Genomic DNA, 23,687 nt, shown 5'->3' with positions numbered 1-23,687 from the left:
ACAGCCGGGCCGGGCTGGAGAAGCGGCGGCTTGTCCTGCCACGTCGGGCCTCTCCTGGGGCCGTCAGGGGAAGGAGGCAAGAGGTGCCGGATTGGTGGTGGTGGTGGGGTTCTTCTCCACTTCGCCAGGCGACTGTTCGCATTCCCCTCCCGGGCGAGCCGGGGACGGAAAGTGGGCTGTTCTCGGAAGCTTCTCCCCACGGGGGCGCCGGGGCGCCACAGGGGCTTCCAGGGGGGCGGGGCGGGTGGTGGTGTTGAATGCTGGCGCCCTCCTGCCCGCCCCTTCCAGCGGCTCCGCCTCCGGGGCGGCGGACTGCATTTCCCGGCCTGCCCCCGCGCCTTAAAGGGCCAGCGCGAGGTCGGGCGCCACTTTCGAGGGGCGGGCGGGATGGTGGCCGCCTGGACGGTGGTCGTCCTGACCTGCCAGCATCGGGACAGCGCCTTCGCCTTCCAGCGGGGTGAGCAGCGGCCGCCGCCTGTGGGGAGGAGAGCCCGCCCAGAGCCCCGCACCTGACCCGGGACAAGCAGGGCTTCTCCTTCCCGCCAGCCGCTCAGCGCCGTCCGGTTGGAGAGAGCCAAAGTGTGTGTGTGGGGAGTCCCTGTGGGCCCGAAGGCCGGTTGGGAGGCGAACGGAGGGCGCAGGCCGGGCAGACGCAAGGCCGGGGCCTACTCCGGCCTCCCGGAGCCGCTGGCAGGAGCTCCCGTCTCCAGCCGACCCTCCCCGGGGGGGCTCCGGGCTTTCCAAGGGGCCGGAGAGGCCGGTTCTCTAGGGGCTCTGGGCCCTGCGGGGCAGCCCAGGCTGGAGGTGTGGGGGGGGCAGCCGTGAGGGGGCCTGAGGGGCTCCAGCTGTTCCCTGAGGAAGAGGAGGCTCGCTTTAGGGCAGCCAGGGTGGCTTCCGTACTCCCCGCGTCCCAGGAGGCTCCTTGTCCTTCCTGAAAGGCCCGGCTACCTCCTTCCTTGCTCTCCTCTCGGGCCTCTCCTTCCCACCGAGGCCGGTGCTGCTGAGAAGGCCTGGACTAGGAGAAAAGCTGCCCCGGCCGGCTCTGCTCCTTCCCTCAAGGTGTTCGGTGGTGCAGGCAGGAGAGGGGCAGAAATAAACCAGCTTTGGCCCAAACGGTTCTACCCTGCCAAGGACGACCCCAGGTGGCCCAGCGCAGACGGGTGGGAGGCTGGGAGCTCCCCTGGGTGGCCCGGAAGGCTTCTTTCTCCCTGCCCGCCATTGGGAGCTGCTCTGGTGGCATGCTGTTATGCCCTTTGTTAAAAGGGCGTTATAAATAAACTATTATTATTATTATTATTATTATCATCATCATCATCATCATCAGCATCATTGTTAGTATGTCTCGGTGCAGCTCTGTGCGAAACCTTCGACATACAATAAGCAGGGTTGTTGCAGTGGTGTAGATCAGTGTTTCCCAACCTTGACCACTTGAAGATATTTGGACTTCAACTCCCAGAATTCCCCTCCCAGCGAATGCTGGCTGGGGAATTCTGGGAGTTGAAGTCCAGGTATCTTCAAGTGGCCAAGGTTGGGAAACACTGGTGTAGATAATGTGGGTAGCCAGATAAAGACTCAGACTTAGTATTAACAATATTGTTATTTACAAATATACAACAATATAAACACTAATAATTACATACAGCACACAGCAAAAATAATACAGCTCACAAGCAAAGCTATCTCAAAGTACAGTAACTTTCCCCAAAGGGAACAGTGCTGGCGCCCTCTTATGGCCAACCAGTAAAAGTTCTTAAAGATATAGTCTTTACTTTCATAGACCAACATTGTCAGTTTACTGTATGGTAATCCCAAAGTAGGATATGTACCATGTACTAACATACATCATTAATACAACACAGCAAATGAGATCACTTTGCTGGATTTTGTATTTCATCATCAGTCGGGCACTTCCCAAGCACCTAGGACTGCGTGATGTAGCGGTGAATCAGCTGATCCCAGTAAAGCGGCCTTTTGCAATTGACAGATGGAGATTTTGTCAATTCCAATAGTTTTCAAATGTCCACTGAGATCCTTTGGCACTGCACCCAGCATGCCAAGGACCACTGGGACCACTTTCACTGGCTTATGCCACAATCATTGCAGCTCGATTTTCTGATCTTCGTATTTCGCCAATTTCTCTAGCTGCTTCTCCTCAATTCTGCTGTCTCCTGGGATTGCAATGTCAATGCTCCATACTTTCTTTTTCTATTATTATTACTACTACTACTACTAGTAGTACTACTACTACTACTTCATCTTCTCCTCCTCCTCCTTCCCCTTGTTCTTATTATTATCTTGGAAGGAGATTCCTGGGCAACTGGTGGCCTCCTTGCCAGGCTGGCTGACCCTCTGTTTGCCTTCCAGAGCTGGAGCTGCGCAGGGAGAGAGGCTCCCTGGGTCGGGAGACCCTCCTGCTGACTGTGGAAGACCCCAAAGCCCAGGTGGGCAGCGGAGGGGCTACCCTCAATGCTCTCCTTGTGGCCGCAGAACACCTGAGTGCCCGGGCAGGTTATACGGTGAGCCCCTTGACCTCTCCCCCCCTTGGCCCCACCTCTTCTGCCCTCTCGGACCAACTGGGTGCCCAAGGGGTCAGGAAACACCTGCCTTCTGCCCGGCTGCTGTGGCTGCACTCCCCCTACCGTGGGCTTGGGATCCATGGGTGGGAGTCTCCCCCACCCCCCTCCATCCCTGGAAAGTGCCATGGGCCCAGGTACATGGGGGTCTCTCTCTCTCCCTCCTGTCTGCTGCTGCTGCAGGTGGTCACTGCGGACGTCCTGCAAGAGGCCAGGATCCTCATCTTGCACGTGGTGAGTGGGGAGAGAAGCTCTTTCTGCCCGGCTGGGTTTTCCCTTCGTGGGGCCTCCCCTGAGCCTGCCTGGGGAGAAGCCAGCTCCCGCCTCCCACTAGAGCAGTGATGGCAAACCATTTTTCCCTCGGGTGACGAGTGTGTACACACGCTATCATGCATGCGCGAGTGCCCATACCTATAATTCAATGCCTGGGGAGGGCGAAAACACCTTCCCCTGCCACCCAGAGGCCCTCTGAAGGTCGGAAATGGTCTGTTTCCCAACTTCTGGTCGGCTCAGTAGGCTCGTGTTTCACCCTGCCCAGGCTCCAAAGGATTCCCTGGAGCTGGGGGAGAGTAAAGACGCCCTTCTTCATCCCCCTGGAGGCTCTCTGGAAGCTAAAAAGCCCCCCCCCCTCCCCGAGCCTCTGCGAGTCAAAAATCAGCTGGCTGGCACACACATGCACATGGAAACTGAAGTAGGAGAACAGCTCGCGTGCCAGCAGATATGGCTCTGCGTGCCATCTGTGGCACCCGTGCCATAGGTTTGCCATCACTGCACTAGGGAATGGGGGGGGGGAGCAGGCGCTTGCTTCCGGGTGGAGAGGATAGGGAGCCCCCCTCCCCCAGGCAGCAGCTCTGGCCAAAGGAGCCCCCCCCCCCGACCTCTTGGAGACTCAGAAGCAGCTGCTCACTCCAGGAAAGGAGCAAAGACTCAGCCAGGGACCCTAGCATTGCGGCGGCCCTGAAGGCCGAGACATGCATGGACCCCACCCACCCACCCACCCATACCCCGGCAACTTGGTCCCTGCAGCCGAGTGTGTGTGGGGGGGGGGGGGGCTTGGGGCTGACTGAGCCTCCTGTGGGGGCTCCTGAGCTTGCTCCCTCTTCAGGGGTGGAGGTGATGGACACATCCAGTGACAGGCTCCCCTCCCCTCCCAGGGCCGAGACTTTCTGTTTGATGACTGCAGCCGTGCATTTCTCTGCCTCCCCCTCGAGGACCCTGCGGCCCCCACCGAGGCCCTGTCCTGCCACCTGGACCGCCTCCTGGCCACCTTGACCGAGCGGGTGAGTGGGGGGGGGGAAGGGAGGGAAGGCCAGGCAGAGAGAGAGAGAGGGGCTGCCCGGAAGAGGGGGGGGCTGTGGCAGAGAGACACCCCCCCCTCTTCCTCCCTTTGGCCTGCAAGGGTTGGGGGGCAGCCAGAAGACCCCTCCAGGAGAGCAGGATGGATCCACTTGACGGGATGTGAAGGGAGCCGTGAAGGGTCCAGGTTTGACTTCTGTTCGTAACAGAGAGACCCGGTGGAATGTCTCTGCTGGCAGTGGGAGGCCCCCATTGCGAGTCGGGTGTGGCACACTTTACAAGGACACCCAGCCCCTCTCTCTTTCCTGGGGAGGGCTGAGTGTGGAGCTGACCATCCGCCTGGGTGGACGGGGGTGGAAAAGGCTCTGCAGAGACCTGGTGGTGCCGTCCTGCTTGCAAAATGGGCTTGGCTGGGCAGCTGTCTCCATGCCAGAGTTGTGTACCTGTGGCCAGGTGGGCCCTTGTAATCTCTCGATCCCAGTCATTTATTTATTTATTCAATTTTCTTATGCCGCCATTCTCCTTAGACTCAGGGCGGCTTACAACATGTTAGCAATAGCTAGAGCCAGCATATGGCCCTTGCAATCTGGGTCCCCATTTGACCCACCTTGGAAGGATGGAAGGCTGAGTCAACCTTGAGCCAGTGATGAGATTTAAACCGCTGACCTGCAGATCTAGAAGTCAGCTTTAGTGGCCTGCAGTACCGCACTCCACCTGCTGCGCCACCCCGGCTCAGTCATGGTCGTGTACTGCAGTGATTTTCAACCCTTTTTGAGCCTCGGCACATTTTTTACATTTACAAAATCCTGGGGCACACCACCAACCAAAATGATACAAAATGACACTCTAAGATACTCTCCTCTCTTTTTCCATCCATGTCTCCTCCCCCTTGTGTGTGTGTATACACACACTCTTGAACCATTTCCAAAAACAGGTGAGGGCTGGGGTTTTTTTGTCTCTTATTCTTTGGGTGCTTTTTATCATATGCTTTAAATCAAGTCATTTCTCACTCTCTTTGTTTCTCTCTCTTTCCTCTCATTCTCTGTCTCAATCATTTTCTCATTTCTCTTTTTTCCTCCCCTTTTTGCTCATTTCTCTCTCTCTCCCTCTCCCTTCCTCTCCTTTTCTCTCTCCCTCTCTTGCTTTCTTTCTCTCTCTTTCTCTCTCTCTCACCCTTGCTTTCTTTCTTTTCTTTCTCTCTCTTGCTTTCTCTCTCTCTCTCTCTCTCAGCAAAAAGTTGCAAGACCGGAACCTGAGCTTCCTTCTTTGCGGCACACCTGACCATGTCTCACGGCACACTGGTTGAAAAACACTGGTGTACTGGATGTATTTCTTATCTTGACGCAGCAGCGATGAGCTGCCCTGTTACCATCAGCCCCTTCTTGTGACGAGATCCCCTTGTGGTGGTGTGTCGTGGTGGGACCGGCTGTCCCAGGCTCCAAACGGATCCCGTGGAGGTCCAGAAGGATTCCTGAGACTCTGGAGTCATGACTGGAGAGGGCTGGCCGGGGGCTTCTCTCTGCTTGAGGGTCCTGCAAGGGGTCCCCTCCGAAGGCCTCCAGGGGCAGCTGCCCTGTTTCCTTCCTGCCTTTCTTGCAGGTCTGCCAGGGTTCTCCCCCAGGCGTCTGGGTCTCCAGCACGGATATGTTTCTGACCGTCCCAGCCGTGCCCGGTGAGTCTGCCTGCAGGGCAGGAGACCCTCCTGTGCAGGGGGGCTGGATGTGCCAGTGGCCCCCCCTAGCCCTGCCCTAGTTGTGGGGGGCTTTCATCACAAGAGTGGGAAGGGAGGTCCCTGTTCTGGGTCTCCTGGTCTAGAAGGGCCTTCTTTGGGGCTTGACGGCTGTCCGAGGGGAGGGAGCTGGATGGTTGACGAATCCCATTTCGCCCTGCAGAAATTGACTGGCGGAACTTCCAGGGGGTGAAAGTAATTGCAGTGCCCGCCAGCGTCTCCTATGCCAGGCAGCATGGCGTCTACTCGGTGGATTCTCAGGTGCCCCCCCGGAAGGTGCCTCATGTAGGCGAAGGCCACTCCCCCCCACCCCCCACCCCGTGCCCCACAATCTCCAACGCAGAGGCTTCTCCCCAGGGAATTTGACACGTTTGCTCTCTCGAAAACGTCCCCTGTTACCCAGGAAGAATATAACAGCTTTAAGGCCAAAATAAGGAGGGTCTTGGTCTGGGTCAGTAAGAAAACCCCCCAATTATTTGCTAGGGATTCAGCCAACTTGGAGACAACAAAAACGGGGTTTGGGAGGCTCTTAGTGTAAAAACCGAGTCTAAAGAGCAGCCGGATTCTTGGATCGAATTAGTGAAGGGGTCCCAGTCTCCAAATGAGCATTTCAGCCCCCATAGGGAGACCCAGGGTGGCCCTCGGTCCTCCCAGCAAGCACTCCGGGCCCCCTGAGGGGCTCCTGTGGGGCCAAAGGGGCAACTGGGGGTGCCCTCGCTCAGGTTGCCTGCAAAAGGAAGCAGCTCCTCTTCTCTCTGGTCCTAGGCCACTGATGGCGAACCTATGGCACAGGTGCCACAAGTGGCATGTGGAGCCATATCTGCTGGCACGCGAGCCGTTGCCCTAGCTCAGCTCCAATGTGCAGGTGTGTGCTGGCCAGATGATTTTTGGCTTGCACAGAGGCTCTGGGAGGGCGTTTTTGGCTTCCAGAGAGCCTCCGGGGAGGATGGGGGAGGGCGTTTTTACCCTCCCCTGGCTCCAGGGATGCCTTTGGAGCCTGGGGAGGGCGAAACACGAGCCTACTGGGCCCACCAGAAGTTGGGAAACAGGCCTGAAAACACGTTTTCAGCCTCCAGAGGGCCGGTGGAGGGGGTGGAGGAAGCTATTTTGCTCTCCCCAGGCATTGAATTATGGGTGTGGGAAGTTACGCATGCGTGATAGTGCGCTCATGCGCTTTTTCGGCACCCAGGTAAATAAAGGTTCACCATCACTGTCCTAGGCCCTCTTTCTGGTCGGCTGGATGTTTCTCGCCTCCCCAAGGAGGAGAGGACAGAGGGTCCCGGAGGGGAGGGTGCCCCCTCACCTGTCTGCTTCCTGGAGTCCTCCCGAGAGCTGCCTTTTGGTGTGGGGGGTTGGGGCCAGCAGGGATCCCCACCCCCCCGAGAGGTCCAGCCCCCCTGCCCCCTTTCCTGCCAGCAGCCTCAGAGGAGCCCCAACTGCAGTTCCCCCAACCCCACCCGGGCTGGCAGGAGGCCCACCCGAGGCTGACCCCTCCCTTGTACATGCGCAGGCGTTGGTGCAGGACATCCTCTACCAGAGCTCGGAGGAGGAGATCCGACGGTGCCTGGGGCCCGACGGGAAGGTCCCCCTGGTGAGTGGAGGCTGGGGGGGGGGCTGGGGTTGATTGGGGACGTGGACTGGCATGTTGGGGGGAGGGGATTGGCCCCAGACCCACAGAGCCAGAGTGGCCCCCTTTTCTCTCTCTCCCCGGCAGGTGTGTGGGGTGGTCTTCTTCTCCTCCCGAGCGGCAGAGCAGCTTCTGTCCACCCACGTCGTCCCCCCACTCCACGCCTGCACCTACATGGGGCTGGACTCGGGGGCCCCAGCCCTGCAGGTGGGGAAGCGTTGCCTGGGTTGGGGGGTGGGACAAAAGGAGCCCCCTCACTTGGGGCATCCATGGGGGCAGGCGCCCACCCAGGAAGGTGGAGGAAGGGCTCTCCCCCCATCTCCCTGCAGGCAGGCAGTCTCCCGGGGCGGGGGAGGGGCAGTTGCAGCCTCGGAGGGGCGGGGGGGCTCTTCCCCCAAGCTGATCGACCTGCAGCTGGGAAGGGCAGCTGCTTTTCCCGGGGTGAAGACTCTCTTGTGCCCCCCCCCAGCTGTCTCTCTTCTTCGACCTGCTCCTCTGCATGGCCCAGGCAGTGACTGAGGAGGCCTTTGTAGCTGGACACCGAGGAGGGATGGGGGGAGGGGATGCCTGGAGCTCCAGGGCCACTCGGAGTGCCCGGACGGTGCTGTGGAAGACTCTCCGTCCACTGCCCCTCACCATGGGTGAGTCTCCTGGGGCAGGAACACCAGGCAGGTGGCAGGGAGGGAGCAGGAGGGGAGGATCTGGAACTCCAGCTCGGGGCTGGGAGTGGGGGGGAGTCCTGCATCCCAGAGAGGGCAGAACTGGCGGGCCCTGAGGGCCTGGAGGCGGTGGCAGCATGCTGCCCAGTTCACGGAGTCCTCCTCTTCCCAGCCTACCTCCCTGATGGCACCTATAGCTACATGACCTCGTCTGCCAGTGAGCACATCTACCACCTGACCCCTCAGCTGGGCAATGCTCACAGCGGGGGCTTCTGCAAGGTGGCCCATTCCAGCGTGGATGTAAGTTCCCCTCCAGCCGCCTCCTCACGCCCTCTTGGCTGGCAGACGGGAGTGGTAGGGGCCCAAAGGCAGACGATGTTGCAGCCGTCCACAGGATTGATAATCCCCCATTCCCATTCAGGAGGCAAGTCCCTCTTTGCCGCTTGCCCTCTTCGTGCTGTCCTGTGAGGGGGGCAAAGGGGGGGACTCTCCGTGAGTGTCCCCCCAGCCCCATCCAGGAGAGATCCCCCTGCATTTCCCCTTCTGTGCCGTGCAGGAGCCGCGTCTGCTGGAGGAGGGCTGCTCGGTCACCAACTGCCTGCTGGCGGGGGCTGTGGCAGTGGGGCCAGGGAGCGTCATTCAGCACTGCCGCCTGGAGGTGGGTGGGCCGGGGTCTTCACTCCCCCTTGGCACCAAGTGGGCTCTGTGTGTCCCCGGACGGCCTCTGGCTGGGGCAGGACTGGGCGGTTGGAAGGGCCCGGGGTTGCTCCTGGGTGCAGGGGGTGCAGTGGGGCCTTGTAAGGGTGGGGGTCTCTGTAGCTCCTCCGTCACTGCAGCCCGTAAGCATCCTGGGCTGGTGTCTTGCTCCCTCTCTTCCAGGCTTGGAGGGCCGCTACACTGGAAGGCCTGCAACAGGCCCCTCCCCCTTTTCACTTCCTGAGAAGAAGGGGGCGGGGCTGGGGGCTGGACCGCCTCTCGGGGATGCCCCCTGCCAGCCCCTGCCTGCCTGCAGAACAGCTGCGGTGCCACCAGGGCAAACCCCATGGACTGAGGGGTGCAGGTTCTAGCCAGGACCTGCGTGGCCCGTTCTGACCCAGGACTGGTGGATGCTTGGTGTTCCTGCAGGGCCCCTTGCACATCCGTTCTGGCTGCCTCCTCACGGGACTGGATGCGGCCACCTCCGTGGCCCTCAGGAGCCACTTGCTTCAGGACGTGGTCATCCAGGGACACGCGATCCGGCTGAGAGACATGAGCTGCAAAGTGTTCACGCTGAGTGGACGTCATGATGACTGGCGGGTAGGTGCAGGAGGCTCCGGTGGGGGCACTGCTCCAGGCCCTGGGGACCTCCCTGCCAATCCCCCCTTCACAGCCCCCTGAGCTGCCCATAAGAAAGGGCTGAACCCCGAATGAAGGTTCCGGGGAGATTTCCTTCCCAGGGTTCTGCAGGCTTTCAACAACCGCAGACGCCCCGAGAAAGTTCTTCTTCAAAATTCAGGGCTCCTTTCAGAGGTTCTGTTCCTGCCTTCAAAGCAGGGGTGGGTTGATGCGCAGACGGGAGGGGGGGGGGGGACGCAGTGGAGCTCCACCCCGGAGCCCCCAATTTGCACTGAAAGAGGTTGAAAGAAAATGCAGGGTGTCCTGCATAAGCCATGTCCACAGTGTTTTAATAAAAGTTTCAGTAGCCCTTCACTGTTTCAGAGTGTATGGCGTAGTCAGACATCAGCACAGAAAACGTTTACAACATTATATACAGTGATCCCTCGATGCGTTCCGAGGCCACCCGTGAAAAACGGATTTCCGTGAAGTAGAGGAAAGATATTTTTTAATGTATTTAACGAGTGTTTGCACTTTTAAAACCCACCCTTTGCATTAAACAGTCATTCTGTCATGTGTCTCAGCTGGAACTACATGTGATATATCCTACCAGCTTCTTTAACACAGTAGTACTGTAGAAGAATTTTATGAATTTTGAATGGATTTAAAATTTTCAATGGGTTTAATGGATTTAAGCTCCCGTTGAAAACCCGTGAAGTAGCGAATCCGGAAAAGATGAACCGCGAAGTAGCGAGGGATTATTGTACTATGTCACAAAATGCTTTATGATAGCTTTTATGTCATAAAATATGTTGTAAAATTGGCCAAATATCAGTTCCAGGGGAGTCATAGGTCCCGAATTCTGGGTACGTTATTTAGGTTAGCCTATTTGGAGTCCCTGTGTTGAACAGGTCCTGCCTTGTGACGCATGGCCTCATCCAGGTGAAGGTCACAGACCCAAGAGCTTGAGCAGTCTGCAGAGAAGCTGGCTCAGACCCCCTCCTGCGCCATTCCCCCCCTCCCCGGATAGAGCGGCCTCTGTGTTAGCGGCAACTGGCTGCCCGCACAAGGGAGCCCACCAATCCGCCAACAGAGGCGGCCACGCATTCCCCTGGCGGGAGGCTCCTCCTGAGACAGAGGTTGTTCTCCGCAGAGTACGGCGACAGAAGAGACGGGCACCTTCCTGAACTTGCCCTGGGCAGCCTTGTACCATCGGACTGGCATACGGTAGGTGCCGCCTGGGTGGGGCCCTGATGCTCCGAAGGTCTCCTCCTCGGTCCTGCCTCTGGAGGCTGCCTAGGGGAGCTCACAGAGATCAGGGGGAGGCCCAGCCCCTGGGAGGCAGAGCAGCCGTGGTGGCCGGAGGGGGCTTCCGTCTCACGGCCCTTGTGGGTAGGGGGAGGAGCCCAGGGTTCATTCGTGGAGGGCCTTAGAGCAGTGTTTCCCAGCCTTGGCCAATGCTGGCTGGGGAATTCTGGGAGTTGAAGCCCAGATATCTTCAAATGGCCAAGGTTGGGAAACACTGCCTTAGAGAGATGTCCTTGAAGACCATTGCAGAGCTGGCGGCCACTGTTGGGCCGGAAGAGTTCCGGATGCCTGTGCCAGAAGCAGCCGCAGGATGGGGGCTGCCAGGCCAGATGGATCTCGATCAGTGGTTTCTGGAATCTGGTCTGTCTTCAACTTTTGAAGAGCTCAGGGAGGCCCAGAAATGAAACGAAACCTGCAGGGAACGCAAAGTTACTTATATTTAGCCTGTGGGTGAGCCAGTGGCTTTCAGAGGACGAGGCAGAGCCCTGAAGAACCCGTCCACTGCTCCGCTAGGACCCACCCCCAGAGGGGGGGCACAGGGGGTTCTGCGGGGAGAAGCTTAAAGTGGGGAGGCTGCACCCCGCCAGGCCATTGGGAGTCTCCATTGTGGCTGTAGAAGCGATTAGGGGGCTCCTTATGGGAGGCCGTTTTATTTGGGTTCCGGTACCGTTGCTTTGCGGGATGGACAGAGGTGGGTTTTAAGGAGTTTGCGAAAGGCAAGGAGGGTGGGGGCAGTCCTGATCTCTGGGTGGAGTTGATTCCAGAGAGTTGGGGCTGCCACAGAGAAGGCTCTTCCCCTGAGGCCTGTCAGACATTGTTTTGTTGACGGGACCCGGAGAAGGCCCCTAATCGATCACTGGGATTTGTGTGGCAGGAGGCGGTCCCGGAGATATTCTGGTCCGATGCGTTGAAGGTCTTTATAGGTCATAACCAACACTTTGAGCTGTGACCAGAAACCTGGCCCCCAGGAGAGTGGCTTTGCCTTGGCCCTGCCGCCTGCTTCCACCCTCTTCTTCCCCGCGCAGGAGCCAGGACCTGTGGAGCCCGGACGTGGCCCCGGAGAAGCGCTGCCTGCTGAACGCCCGTCTCTTCCCCGTGCTCTGCGTCTCGGAGGCCCTGAGCCTGGGAGTCCTCGTTTGGCTCTTGGCTTCTCCAGAGACGCGGCAGCTGCAGTCCTGGCGGGGGGCCTGGCGCCTCTCCTGGGAGGAGATGAGGGACTGCCTGGACCAGGAGGCGGAGCTGGCCTCCCGCAGGGCCACCTTCTTCCTGCAGGCCCAGCGCAAAGTCCAGCAGGTCCTGGTGGAGCAGAGGAAATGCAGCCTCCTGCCCCTCCTCCGCTCGGCTGTCCTGGAGGGCTTTGAGGAGCCTCTGCTGGACACCCTGGACCAGGGTAAGGAGGCAGCTCTGGCCGGCCCCCAACACCCCCCATTTGCCAGCCTTCGTCTCGGGCTGAGCACCTCCTTCTGCCAGGTACCCCGCAGGAGTTGGAGGGGCCTTTTTTAGCCTGGCCCCCTGCCCAGCCTCTTGGGGGGGGGGTGCCAGTGCGGCAGGAGGGGGAGAACGCTGGTCTCTGCTTCCTCCCTAGTGGCTGCCACCGCTGGGGACCTGGGGGTGGCCGCTCGGGCCCTGGCGTGCATTGCCGATCTCCTGGGCTGCATGGCCAAAGGGGACGGGGGCTTGCGGAGTGGCCCCACCGCCAACCTTGCTTGGGCCGCTGCCTTCCAGCAACTGGAGAAGGGGGACATCGCTCAGGGCATCCAGGCCCTTGCCGCGGAGAGGAAGAAGTGGCTGAGCAGGTACTGGAGGGATGGGGGGCGTAGGAGGAGAGAGACAGGGTGGGCACCCCACATCTCTCCAGGCTTCCCCCATCTGTGCTCGAGGGGCCCAGAGCCGCCTGGTGAGCCCCCTTGGCCAATGGCAGGCGGCTGGCTTCTACTGCCCTGCCCCCTCCCCCTGAGCCCCTTACAGGAGGATGTGCAGCTCCTGTGGGGGGTAGGGAGGCATGTTTTCCCCTCCTTCCTTGGAAGGGTCCGATGGGGCTCTGGGCAGCATTCTGGGAAGGGGGCCTCTGAGGGCAGTCCCACCTCTGGGGGCCTCTTCCCAAAGGGGAGGTGTCTGCCAGGGGCCCCCCAGCAGCCTACTCCCCCTCCCCCACAGACCCCTCCTTCTGGTTCGTGCTGCCCGGCACTACGAGGGGGCCGAGCAGATCCTCATCCGCAGAGCCATCCGCCTCTCCAGCCAGTTCATCGCCCTCCAGCAGGTGGAGCTGCCCCCCCTGGGCTGCTGGGTGAGAGCCGAGTGCCCGGCACGCATCGACCTCTCCGGTAGGTGGCGAGAGCTGCCACGGGGGGTGGGGGGGTGTCTCTGCGGAGGAGCTTGCCCACCTGCGGCCCAGACTGGGCCCCAGCACACCACACCCCTGGCTGACCTCTGTCTGGCCTGCCACTTGGGAGGGGGAGCGAGGGGGTTGCTTCTGCTTCAGTTCTTAGAACCGCTAGCAGTGGAGGGAGGCTCCACCCACCTGCCCAGGATGCTTCCGGGCATGTGGCATGCAGGCACGAACCGCTAGCAAACTAATTCAGCACTCCCTGTTGGCTGGGGGGCAGTTGCAGGGGGGTTGGCGTGTGCCGAAATCCCTGACCATCTCCAAGAACTGCCCTCCGTCCAGGCTACTGTCTTGTCCCCTTCTGCAATTAGATCAAGCCCCTGCCTCCCCGTTTACTAAATGTGATGAGTGGTTGTGAATGAATTGGCTGACTGATTTTAATCTATTGGGATTTTAGTTTGTAATTTTTTAATTAATTAATTTGTTGTTGCATTATTCATATTGTATCTTGTGAGCTGCCCCGAATCTTCGGAGAAGAGCGGCATACAACATACAAATCTAAATAATAATAATAATAATAATAATAATAATAATAATAATAATAATCATAATAATAATTTGTCAATGTGCAGGAGATGCAGCAGAAGGGAACAGCTCCAAAACTTCCTTTCCCCGGGTACTCCTCCCCCTATTTGGCCACCAGGCCCACCATTCGCTTTTGTGTGGGTCAGCCCTAAAGCCCAACAATCCTGGTTGGTTGTGGAGAAGTGCCAATACCTCTCCGTGCTTCTTCTTCTTCCTCCTCCTCCTCTTCCTCCTCCTCCTCGTCTTCCTGAAGGCCGTTTGAATCCCCTGCCCTCCCCTGCTCACTGGGTGCAGACTCTCTACATGGAATGAATGAAGGGGGGGGTTCAATCTCCCCCCACCCCCCAAATTCTGTAATATTGGAAGCTCTGCAACCTTCTCTGCCTGTGGAGAAGGGCAGCAGGGGGTCTCCATCGTCTCATGCCCTCCAGAGCATCTGCTATTTTCCCAGCCCACCTCCTGGTCCTTCTGCAGCCTCAACGCTCTTCCCGCTCTTCACCAGATGAGTTTCAGAGCTGGGCAAGAGACGGGCCAGGGGATGCCCAGAGTGCCCAGGTTCTTGAGCCAGGAAGCCCCACCGGCTGCAAAGGAGGCGCAGAAGCTCAGGCTTTGTCGGTGGGGTCTTTGGTGACAGGGCCTTTGGTGTTTTCTAGGGGGCTGGAGTGACACCCCTCCAATCACGTATGAACACGGAGGAGCCGTGGTGGATGTGGCTGTCCTGGTGGATGGCTGTAGGCCGATTGGTGCCCAGGCACGGCGCATTGCCACACCGGAATTGCACCTCATCAGCACCAGTGGAAGCCTGGAGGGAGAGGTGGTGGTGGAGCTGGTCTGTCGCGACCTGGAGGATCTGAGGGATTACTGCCAGCCCCACATGCCCGGTGAGGACCTGCCTCTTCTGTCCAGCTGCCCTTCCCTGTAGCCAAAAAGGGATCAGAAAGGGGAGCTGGGGTGGGGCAGGACACTGGCCAGGATGTTCTGTGGGCTTTGGAGAGGTTGTGCCTGAGCCGAGATGCTCATAAAACATCTCACCTGGCAGAGCATTTTTAAAAAACTCTTTAAAAAAATAATAAAATATAATCTTTATTGAAGATAAATGGGGGAGGGGATACAAAAAGCAAAAGGACTATGTGAATATTAGTACAAATTTATATGAATTTATACAGTTATAAAATAAAATACACACTTACATAAGGGAAAAAAGAGGAAAAGCTAAAGAGAGAAAAAGAAAAAGAGAAAAGGAGGGAGGAAGAGAGAAGAGGAAAAATTAAAAATAAATAAAAAAGAATGAAAGAAGAAATAAGTTCATCTATGAGTTTATCAAATGTAAATAGTGTCAACTTATCTGTTGACCCGATTACAGCTTTTAAGATATTTACTGTCAATATAGATAAAAGTTTTAGGTTTCTAAAGTTTTGAGTTTTGTGGTTTGGGATTTTTTCATCCTTTTATCAATGATTCATAATATTATTTTATGGGTTTGTGGGATAATTGTTGGGGTGAAGGGTAAATGTGATGATGAGCAGAGCATTTTCACCCAACGTGAAGCACAGCCAGGACGTGGGGAGAACCTTTTTAGAGCTTCATTGACGTGGTTCTGCCATCTGGGGCGTCCTGGGAATCGTGCCCAATGCTCTGACCTTCCTCTTCTGAAACGCTGTCGTGGGGGTGGGGGGGTGTCCCAGTCTGTGTATTGGGGGTCTCCCCCGTTTCACTGCCTCTCAAGCTTTCAGGTTCTTTCCCCGAGTCGCGGCCGGACCTTCAGGGTGACTTTTGGCCAATGGGTCATGCTTCCTTGGACCCAGGCTCTGAACTGAAAGGCCTGGGGAGGGGTGTTGGGGGGCTTGGCTGCCCCCATTCTCTGGCCTTTGCTGCCACTCCGTCTCTTCTTCCAGGAGCCTTGCTCAAGGCCGCCTTGGTCTGCACTCACATTGTGGATCTCCTCTCCCCCCAAACCTTGCGAGAACAGCTGCAGGAGCGTTTCGGAGGCGGCTTTGAGCTTCACACCTGGTCTCATCTGCCCCATGGATCGGGCTTAGGTAGGTGGGGGCTCTCGGCCTGCCGTGGGTTGGTGGAGAGCCAGGCAAGCCATGGACACTGCTTCTCTCCATTCTTTCATTCATTCATTCATTCATTCATTCCATCCATCCATCCATCCATCCATCCATCCATCCATCCATCCATCCATTCGACTTCTATGCTGCCCAATCCCGAAGGACTCAGGGTGGCTTACAACAGTGATAAAAAATACAATAAAATAGATACAAAGATAAAAGAAGTCGAACATTTCTAAACTAAAACATTATAAAACAAGATCCCGTAAAGATAAAAAAAACAGTCACCGTCACACACATGAACACCATTCATAAAATTGGCCATCTAGAATGTAAAATTTATGGCCCCTGAGCCTGCCGGCACAGCCAGGTCTTCATGGCCTTATAAAAGGCCAGCAGGGTGGGGGTGGTGCGGACGTTGAGTGGAAGCTGGTTCCATAGAGCCGGGGCAGCCACAGAGAAGGCCCTCCCCCATGGTCCCGCCAACCTGCATTGCTTAGTCGACAGGACCCAGAGGAGGCCAACTCTGTGAGCTCTTATTGGTCTCCGGGAGGTTTGCGGCAGGAGGCAGTCCCGTAAATAGCCTGGCCCTGAGCCATGTAGGGTTTTATAGGTAATAACCAACACCTTGAATTGTGTCCGGAGACATTCATTCATTCATTCATTCATTCATTCAGTCAGTCAGTCAGTCAGTCAGTCAGTCAGTCAGTCAGTCAGTCAGTCAGTCAGTCAGTCAGTCAGTCAGTCAGTCATTCATTCATTCCCAATAAAACAGAATATTTTTGGCTGAGGGTTGAAGTGAGGGACCCCTGGTGTTTCCTGAGCTTAGTCGCTCTGTGTTAGTGGCAACTGGCTAATGAAACATTTGCAAGAAAACAACTCAGCTCATAGAGACCCTTCAACCCACCCACCTGGTTGCCCATCCCGGATGAGTGATTCTGGGTGGCTTACAGTTAAAACATGAACGGTGCCAAATGACACCCCCACTCCCCAAAAAAAAAGAAAAAAAGGAAGCAACCATGCAGGGAAAGAAAACCATGCAAAACCCTCCAGGTTCCTGCAGAGGAGAGCCTGGGAAGTCAGGGCCACAGGCGGTGCCTCCCCTCTGGTCTCCAGACCACATGGGCCCACCTGCCCTTCGGGTCCCTCCAGAAGCCTCCCTGTAGGCCTCTCTGGGCAGGCTGACCAGATGGGCGGGGGGGGGGGGGAGAGGCTGGTGCACGATGGCTGCAGCTGCTTCTTTCCCTTCCTGCCTCCCTGTTTGCCAGTCTGCAAACAGCCCTTTCCAAGCGGCCCAGTTGCCCTCTTCCCTGCCAGGCTCTTCGCCTGGGCCCACGTGGCCCACTGTTTTGTGAAGAGGAGAGCGACTCCTGGGGGAGATTCTTGGGAGGGGGGCTGAGGCCTCCCAAAGCTTTCCCCAAAGGCTCTGCCCGCCCACCAGGGCCCTCCAGCTCTGAGGCTTCTGGAGCATTCCCCCCTCCCCCGCAGGTGGTGGTCAAGCCCCCTCCTCTCCTGGTCCACTTGGGACATCCATGTGGCCCCCTTTCCCCTCGGCCACCTCTATGCCGCTTTGCGTTCCTCCACAGGGACAAGCAGCATCTTGGCAGGCGCAGTGATCGCCTCGCTCTACCGTGTGTCTGGGCGCTGCGCTGAGGTCGAGTCCCTCGTCCACGCGGTGCTGCACTTGGAGCAGGTCTTGACCACAGGTAAGGAGGTTGTGCTGTCGTGAAGGGAAGGCAGAATCCGCTGCGTGTTCCCTCCAGGTCTGGGGGTTGGACTCCCATGTGTCTGGAGGGGCCCTCCCCTTGACTCTGAGAAAAGGCCATGAAGTGTACCAGGCCCTCTTTGATCCCTGGCAAGGGCAGGGCATCCGACACTCACCCCTCACCCCCCAGTTACCTGAAAGGGGAATTGAGACGCAGCCCCTGCTCTCGGCCCCTCTCGCCCGTTTTCGATGGTGGCTGTGGAGCAGTGGGCAGAGGTTCCTGGCCTGGGCCTGAGCCCCCCACCCCTGCACTGTCTTCCTCAGGTGGGGGATGGCAGGATCAGGTGGGCGGCCTGGTCCCAGGGCTGAAGATCGGGCGCTCGAAGGCCCAGCTGCCCCTGAAGGTGGAGGTGGAAGAGATCAGGCCCCCCGAAGGCTTCGTCCACACTCTCAACCAGCATCTGCTCCTGCTCTACACGGGGAAGACTCGTCTGGCTCGCAACTTGCTCCAGGTAAGGGAGGCGTATCTCCTGGCTTAGCACCCAGCTTTTATTAATTCGACTTCTGTGCCGCCCAATCCCGAAGGAAGCTCTCCTCGATCTCAGTCTCAAGGTTGCTCCGGGCTGTCCCTGGACTCATCACTTCCTTGGTAGCTGATATGGACACAAGCCCTCAATACACTCAGATGGAAAGGTGGTTACAGGCTACAGCAGTGTGGCACGGGTGCCACATGAAACTGTATCTGCTGGCATGCAAGCTATTGCCCTAGCCCAGCTGCAACGTGCATGCGTATGCCGGCTAGCTGATTTTTGGCTCACACAGAGGCTCTTTTGGTTTCCAGAGAGCCTCCAGGGGGGGTGGGGGAGGGTGTTTTTACCCTCCCTTGGCTCCAGGGAAGCCTTTGGAGCCTGGGGAGGGTGAAATACGAGCCTACTGGGCCCTCCAGAAGTTGAGAAATAGGCCGTTTCCAGCCTCCAGAGGGCTCCTGGGGGCAGGGAAAGCTGTTTTTGCCCTCCCCAGACATTGAATTATGGGTGTGGGCACTCATGCACATGCAATAGTGTGTGTGCACTCTTTCGGCACACGAGGGAAAAAAGGTTTGCCATCACTAGGCTACAGAGTTCACATGTGAATTCCTCAGGTTTGACATTACAAGAAACAGCCAAAATAACGTACAGCCTGTAAAAAAAGTGTGGAGCAGATTTTGTTCTATGAAAAAGACAAAACTTGTGCAATTGTACTTTGGGATTCTGTCTGCAATAATTGCAGATCTCCAGTAGACAAATAGAATAGGATTTAGCCTTCCTCAGAGTAGATCCACTGGAACTACGGAGGTTTGCGTGAGTCACGTTTCTCTAGATCCCGTCAAAAGGGATCAGAAATCTGGTCCCTGGCCGAGACCTTCTGTCCAGGTGAGGTGCGGAGGCTCCTGGGCAAGGATGGCCTTGTGCTCTGGACACGCCAGGTGAGCGTCTCTTCTGAGAACTCTGCAGAGAGCCAAGAGGACCTTCTGAGTTGGGAAGAAGAGAATTCCCAGAACGGAGACCAGCAGCCACGGATTTGGCCCATAGTGGAACATCCACTGGCTGTGGTTGCTCACAAGCATCCCCTTTACAATTGGTCTCCCACCGCTACTCAGAGAAAAGTCAGCAGCCCTGAAATGTCAGAGCAGAACGCACACAAGAAGACTGATAGAGACGCTTTCTGCAAAGGTCATGACTTTTCTAATAACTCCACCCAACTTTCTCTAAATGGTTAAGAAGTCTTTAATCCACTTCCAAACATTGTCCTTCAGGAATCAGGTGGCTTTTAGCAACATTCCTTTAATTTTTATTTTACATTATCCCCAATTGACCCAAATAAAAATCTTTCCCACAGAAATATACGTTTTTTGTTTTAAAAAATACTTTCAAATAATAAATCCATTGTCCCCTTAGTCTGCTTTCAATTTTCTTAATTTAAACTTGGTGAGTTTTTAAATCTTTAATTATTTTTCAATATTTTAAAATGTTTACCTTCAGATAGGAGATTTGCAACGAAGGATTACTTACTGGGCAGCTTGAGTGCTGCCTGAAAGATCTTTTGCTGTGAATTGTCTTTCAGATTTGTTTACGATAGTGTGTGTTGGACAAGAATAACAACTATTGTCACTATTACTTAATAAATTTCTATCGCAGTGGAATTCAGTATATTTTCCGTCTTATTAGGTTCACCTTTTGTATATATCCTTTCATATATGTACACATGCAGGAAGATATACACATCATTTGTGTGTGTGTGTTGTATTATTTATTGCCATGAAGGACAGTTGGAAGAACAGACATGGTTTTATAAGACTGTGGAGCTTTTGGTCAGAATTTTCTAATAATCCTCTGGCCAGAGTGTGGATTTTTAAAAAAATAGGTGCCCTGCCTTGCCCCTTCCTGAACCTGCCTGTCCTATTGGCGGGAAAGTCCACGGTCAACTGGTTGCCTCTAACTACCTCTTACTACCTCCAACTCCCCCATCCGTGCAGAGAAGAGGAGCTTGGGGCTGAAGGGCCTGGCCTTGTTTCTCCGCAGGACGTCCTCAGGAACTGGTACGCCAGGCTGCCCACTGTGGTGGAGACCACCAGTGCCCTGGTGAGCAATGCAGAGGAGTGCGCCCAGGCCCTTGGACAAGGTAGCCGCCCTTGAGACGGAGCTGTGCCAGGAAGGGAGCCAGGAAACCCAGACCGGTTGAGGGGGGGCTGGAGGACACCCCCACATCGTGATGGGGAGCGAGTGTCAGGGTGCTTGTGGAAGAGACCCTGCGACACTGTTTGGGGCTTCAGAAAAGCGTTCAGGGTTCTTAAGTCAGTGGAGGAATTGTGAAATAAGGGGCTCAAAAGGGGAGAAAACTGCCCATTTGCTCAAGAGAGGTGACCCAAAGGCTGGACTGAGGGGTCTGGCCCTCATCCAGGGTCTCCGGGTGGCCAAGGGGGTGCATTCAGGTGGAACCAGCATAGGAGGCCGACACTGGCTGGGGAACCCCCCATGGAGGCCCCATTCTCTTAAGAGTTGGGCGGTGGGCCCTCTTTGCCCCTCCCTGTCTTTCTCCGGGGAGGACAGCCAAGGCAGGATGGGCAGAGGGGCTTTTGTGCTGGGGGGCGGGGGGGGGGACTTGAATGGCCATCCTCTGGAGAGCGGCTGGTGGGTGCTGCCCTCCCCCTCCCCTTCTCCTTCCAGGCAACCTGGCTCTGCTGGGCCAGTGTCTGAACCGGTACTGGCTGCAGAAGAAGGCCATGGCCCCCGGCTGCGAGCCTCAGGGGGTCCGCCAGATCATGAAGGTGCTCCAGCCCCACGTCTATGGACAGAGCCTGGCCGGAGCTGGCGGTGGGGGTTTCCTCTGCCTGGTAACCAAGGAGCCCAGGAACCGGGCGGCCTTGCAGGAAATCCTGGCAGAAGCCGCGGTAGGGGGACCCATCCCCCCCCCGAGGAAGGGGAGGGTCTGCTGGCTTGGGAATGCTACCCAGAATCCCCCTAAAGTAGGGAGGGGGGGCTGGATGGAGGGGCTCCCCCCCTGGACAGGAAGATCCTTCTCCCTCCTTCCAGCTGCCCGAGAGCTGCGAAGGCACAAACTGCAGGAGATGGTCAGCTCACAGCTCCTTTATCCACACGTCCCCTTCAGGTCCTTGGAAACGTCACCATCCACACGGTGGAAGTGGACCACGTTGGATTCAGGGTGGAGCTTCTTGGGGACACGCCCACTTCAGAGGCGTGAAAGAGCCTCTGCTCTCCCCCCACCTGCTGCTCCTCCACCAGGAAGTGGGGGCTGGAACCAGCTGCCCAGCAGGGATGAAGGACCGACTCCGCTGGATTGCAGGTCCCAGTCAAGCAAACGGCGGGACGGAGTTCTTGCCAAGAGGGGAAAGGAGCAGGACTGCATCCACTGCAAGAGGCAGGCAACACCCAGCCTGGCAAATCCAAGCGGATTCCCCACAAGTGGGCCCCCAAAGCAAGCGGTGCAGCGGCTGTGAGCACCTACAAGGACTCAATTCGCAGCTGCAAAATAAAGGCTGCCCTGGTTGTTTACTTAAAAGAGCCAACGAGAGTCTGGTGTGTTTTTAATTTCAAAGTAGGACTACATTGCTTGAAATCGCTGACATTGTAGCCTGCTAGGGAGGACCCGTCATGAAGGGAGGCCCTCTGGGGCACAGCTGCAGCAGGTCCTGTCCCAGCCGAAGGGCCAGGCGTTGCAGGCAAGTGAAAACAGCCCCGTGGGAAGCTAAAATGTCACGTGGGTGTGTGTGTGTCTGGTTTTTTCACTTAGAGAAATAAAATACAACAAATCCCCTTCCCACCCCTTCTGAATGGGCACCAACCAAAGAAATGGCATTAAACACAGAGCTGCTTCAGGGAAGGGGCTGCTCAGACAAGGGGCTGCATTAGGTGTGGAAGAAGACACAAGGGCGGTGGGATTGATGGGTCCTCACAAAGGGGAGGAAGGAAGGAGACCGTTCTGGGACAAAGGAAGAAGGGGGACCAAAAGGGCCAGGAGATTTGCCTCCTGTTCCAAGCTTTGAAGCGCTGGGTGAGGGGTGGGGTGGGGTCAGAAGCCACCAGAGCCATCAATCAGCCACTCCTGACCAGAAGTCCTGAAACCGAGGCCTGCCCTGAGCAGAGGGATTGTTTTCGACACCCCTCCAGTCTTGGCTCTGCCATTAACCGTATCTGTTCCCTTCCATGGAATCAGGGGGATCATGGAGTCCATCTAGCCCAGTGATGGTGAACCCATGGGACGGGTGCCACAGGCGGCATGCAGAGCCATATCTGCTGGCACATGAGCAGTTGCCCTAGCTCAGTTCCAATGTGCATGTGTGTGCCGGCCAGCTGATTTTTGGCTCATATAAAGGCTCTGGGAGGGCATTTTTGGCTTCTAGAGAGCCTCGGGGGGGGGGGGGGGGATGAGAGAGGGCGTTTTTACCCTGCCCAGGCTCCAGGGAAGCCTTTGGAGTCTGGGGAAGGCAAAACACGATCCTACTGGGCCCACCAGAAGTTGGGAAAGAGGCTGTTTCCAGCCTCCAGAGGGTCTCTGGGGCTGGGGGAAGCGGTTTTTGCCCTATCCAGGCATTGAATTATGGGTGTGGGCACTCGCACTTGTGCGTTAGGGCTTCCACACGCTCTTTTGGCACCCAAGGAAAAAAAGGTTCGCCGTCACTGATCTAGCCAAACCCCAGCCCAATGTGGGGATTTCCCATTTCAGCGTGACTAACGCTGGCCTCTGCTTGAAGAGAGCAAGCGGCTTCCGTCTGCAGGAAAAAATCCCCCCCCCCAAAGTCTGCTTCCTCTTTCAAGCCCTGCTCTCCTGCCCTGAGGTCTCTGTAAGGGGCTCCCCTCTCCCTAGCCTCCCCTCCCTCCCACTGTCCCATCTATGACAGCCCAGGCAGGGTCAGCCAGAGGCCCCTTGGATCAAACAGGAAGCTCATCTAACACGGCCTTTTGCTCCTGCAGCCGGCAGCCCAAAGCAGGACGGCCAAGGGCAGCCAGGGAGGCTACCTTGGCATTAAAGAGGCCCGCTTCTCTTCCCTGGGGGGAATCAGCAGAATGCAGCAGCTGCTGGCAACTGGTTCCTTCCTCCCCCGTGAACTGGCCCAATCTTGCTTCAGCCCCTAAGCCGATGGCCTTCCTCTTGCCTTGCCACCCGCAATGATCATGAACAGAGTAACAGAGCTGCAAGGGACCTTTGGGGGTCTCCTAGTTCAGTGATGGTGAACCTTTTTTCCCTCGCGTGCCGAAAGTACATGCATACACACTATCGTGCCTGCACAAGTGCCCACACCCATAATTCAATGCCTGGGGAGGGCAAAAATTGCATCCCCTACCCTCCCTGGAGGCCAGAAACAGCCCATTTCCCAACTTCTGTTGGGCCCAGTAGGCCCATTTTTCACTCTGTCCAGGCTCCAAAGGCTTCCCTGAAGCCTGGGGGGCGGCAAAAACACACCCCCTATCTCCCCAGAGGCCTCCCAGAAACCAAAATGCTCTCCCAGAGCCTCCATGTGAGCTGAAAATGAGCTGGCTGGTGTGGACATGCGTGCTGGAACTGAGCCAAGGCAACAGCTCGTGTGCCGGCAGATATGGCTCCGCATGCCACTTGTGGCACCCATGCCATAGGCTTGCCATCACTGTCCTAGTTCAATCCCTTGCACAACCCCTGTACCATTCCAGGAGGCTCTCCAGTCTCCAATGATGGAGCACCCACCACTCCAGGAGGGAAGCCCTTCCCCTGATTGATTGTTCGAGTTGTCATGAAATTCATCCTTGGTTCTACGTTGCTTCTCCCCTTAGTTAGTTTCCAACCATTGCTTCTTGTCCTGTCTCTGGGGGCTTTGGAGAATAGGCTGAGCCCCCCTTCCTTACGGGAAGCCCCTCAAACATTGGAAGGCGGCTACCCTGTCTTCCTCCTTTTGTCTTGAACGGAAAGCCCAGGCCGTGAAACCAACTCTTAAGCGTTGTGCCCTCACACCTGAACTCTGCCCACTTGTTAAACAGCC

General features: G+C 56.8%; 1 protein-coding gene across 9 annotated transcripts; it reads left to right on the top strand.

The window, feature by feature from the left end:
• Nucleotides 1-256: 256 nt before the first annotated feature.
• Nucleotides 257-21,279, top strand: FCSK (fucose kinase). 9 transcript variants are annotated; one of them, XM_070760575.1, is made up of 23 exons: nt 327-457; nt 2,365-2,516; nt 2,757-2,807; nt 3,728-3,853; nt 5,469-5,541; nt 5,762-5,859; nt 7,109-7,189; nt 7,313-7,432; nt 7,695-7,866; nt 8,057-8,184; nt 8,441-8,542; nt 9,010-9,180; nt 10,352-10,425; nt 11,532-11,896; nt 12,092-12,302; nt 12,664-12,830; nt 14,071-14,298; nt 15,313-15,456; nt 17,058-17,177; nt 17,501-17,688; nt 19,738-19,837; nt 20,383-20,606; nt 20,825-21,242. In XM_070760575.1, exons 1-23 carry the CDS (start codon nt 388-390, stop codon nt 20,915-20,917), a joined length of 3,258 nt encoding a protein of 1,085 aa, XP_070616676.1. In that variant the 5' UTR covers nt 327-387; the 3' UTR covers nt 20,918-21,242. The 9 variants fall into 9 exon arrangements, with proteins under 9 accessions (XP_070616679.1, XP_070616674.1, XP_070616678.1 ...); XM_070760574.1 differs by having other exon boundaries at nt 5,762-5,874; XM_070760578.1 differs by lacking the exon at nt 20,383-20,606 and having other exon boundaries at nt 257-457; nt 5,762-5,874; nt 20,825-21,279.
• The last annotated feature ends 2,408 nt before the right edge of the window (nt 21,280-23,687 follow it).

Source organism: Erythrolamprus reginae, chromosome 9 (genome assembly GCF_031021105.1).
Source record: "Erythrolamprus reginae isolate rEryReg1 chromosome 9, rEryReg1.hap1, whole genome shotgun sequence".
In the NCBI taxonomy this organism is placed as follows: Eukaryota; Metazoa; Chordata; class Lepidosauria; order Squamata; family Dipsadidae; genus Erythrolamprus; species Erythrolamprus reginae.
Note: the sequence above shows the minus strand (reverse complement) of the source record. Positions and strands in the feature narration are given on the sequence as shown.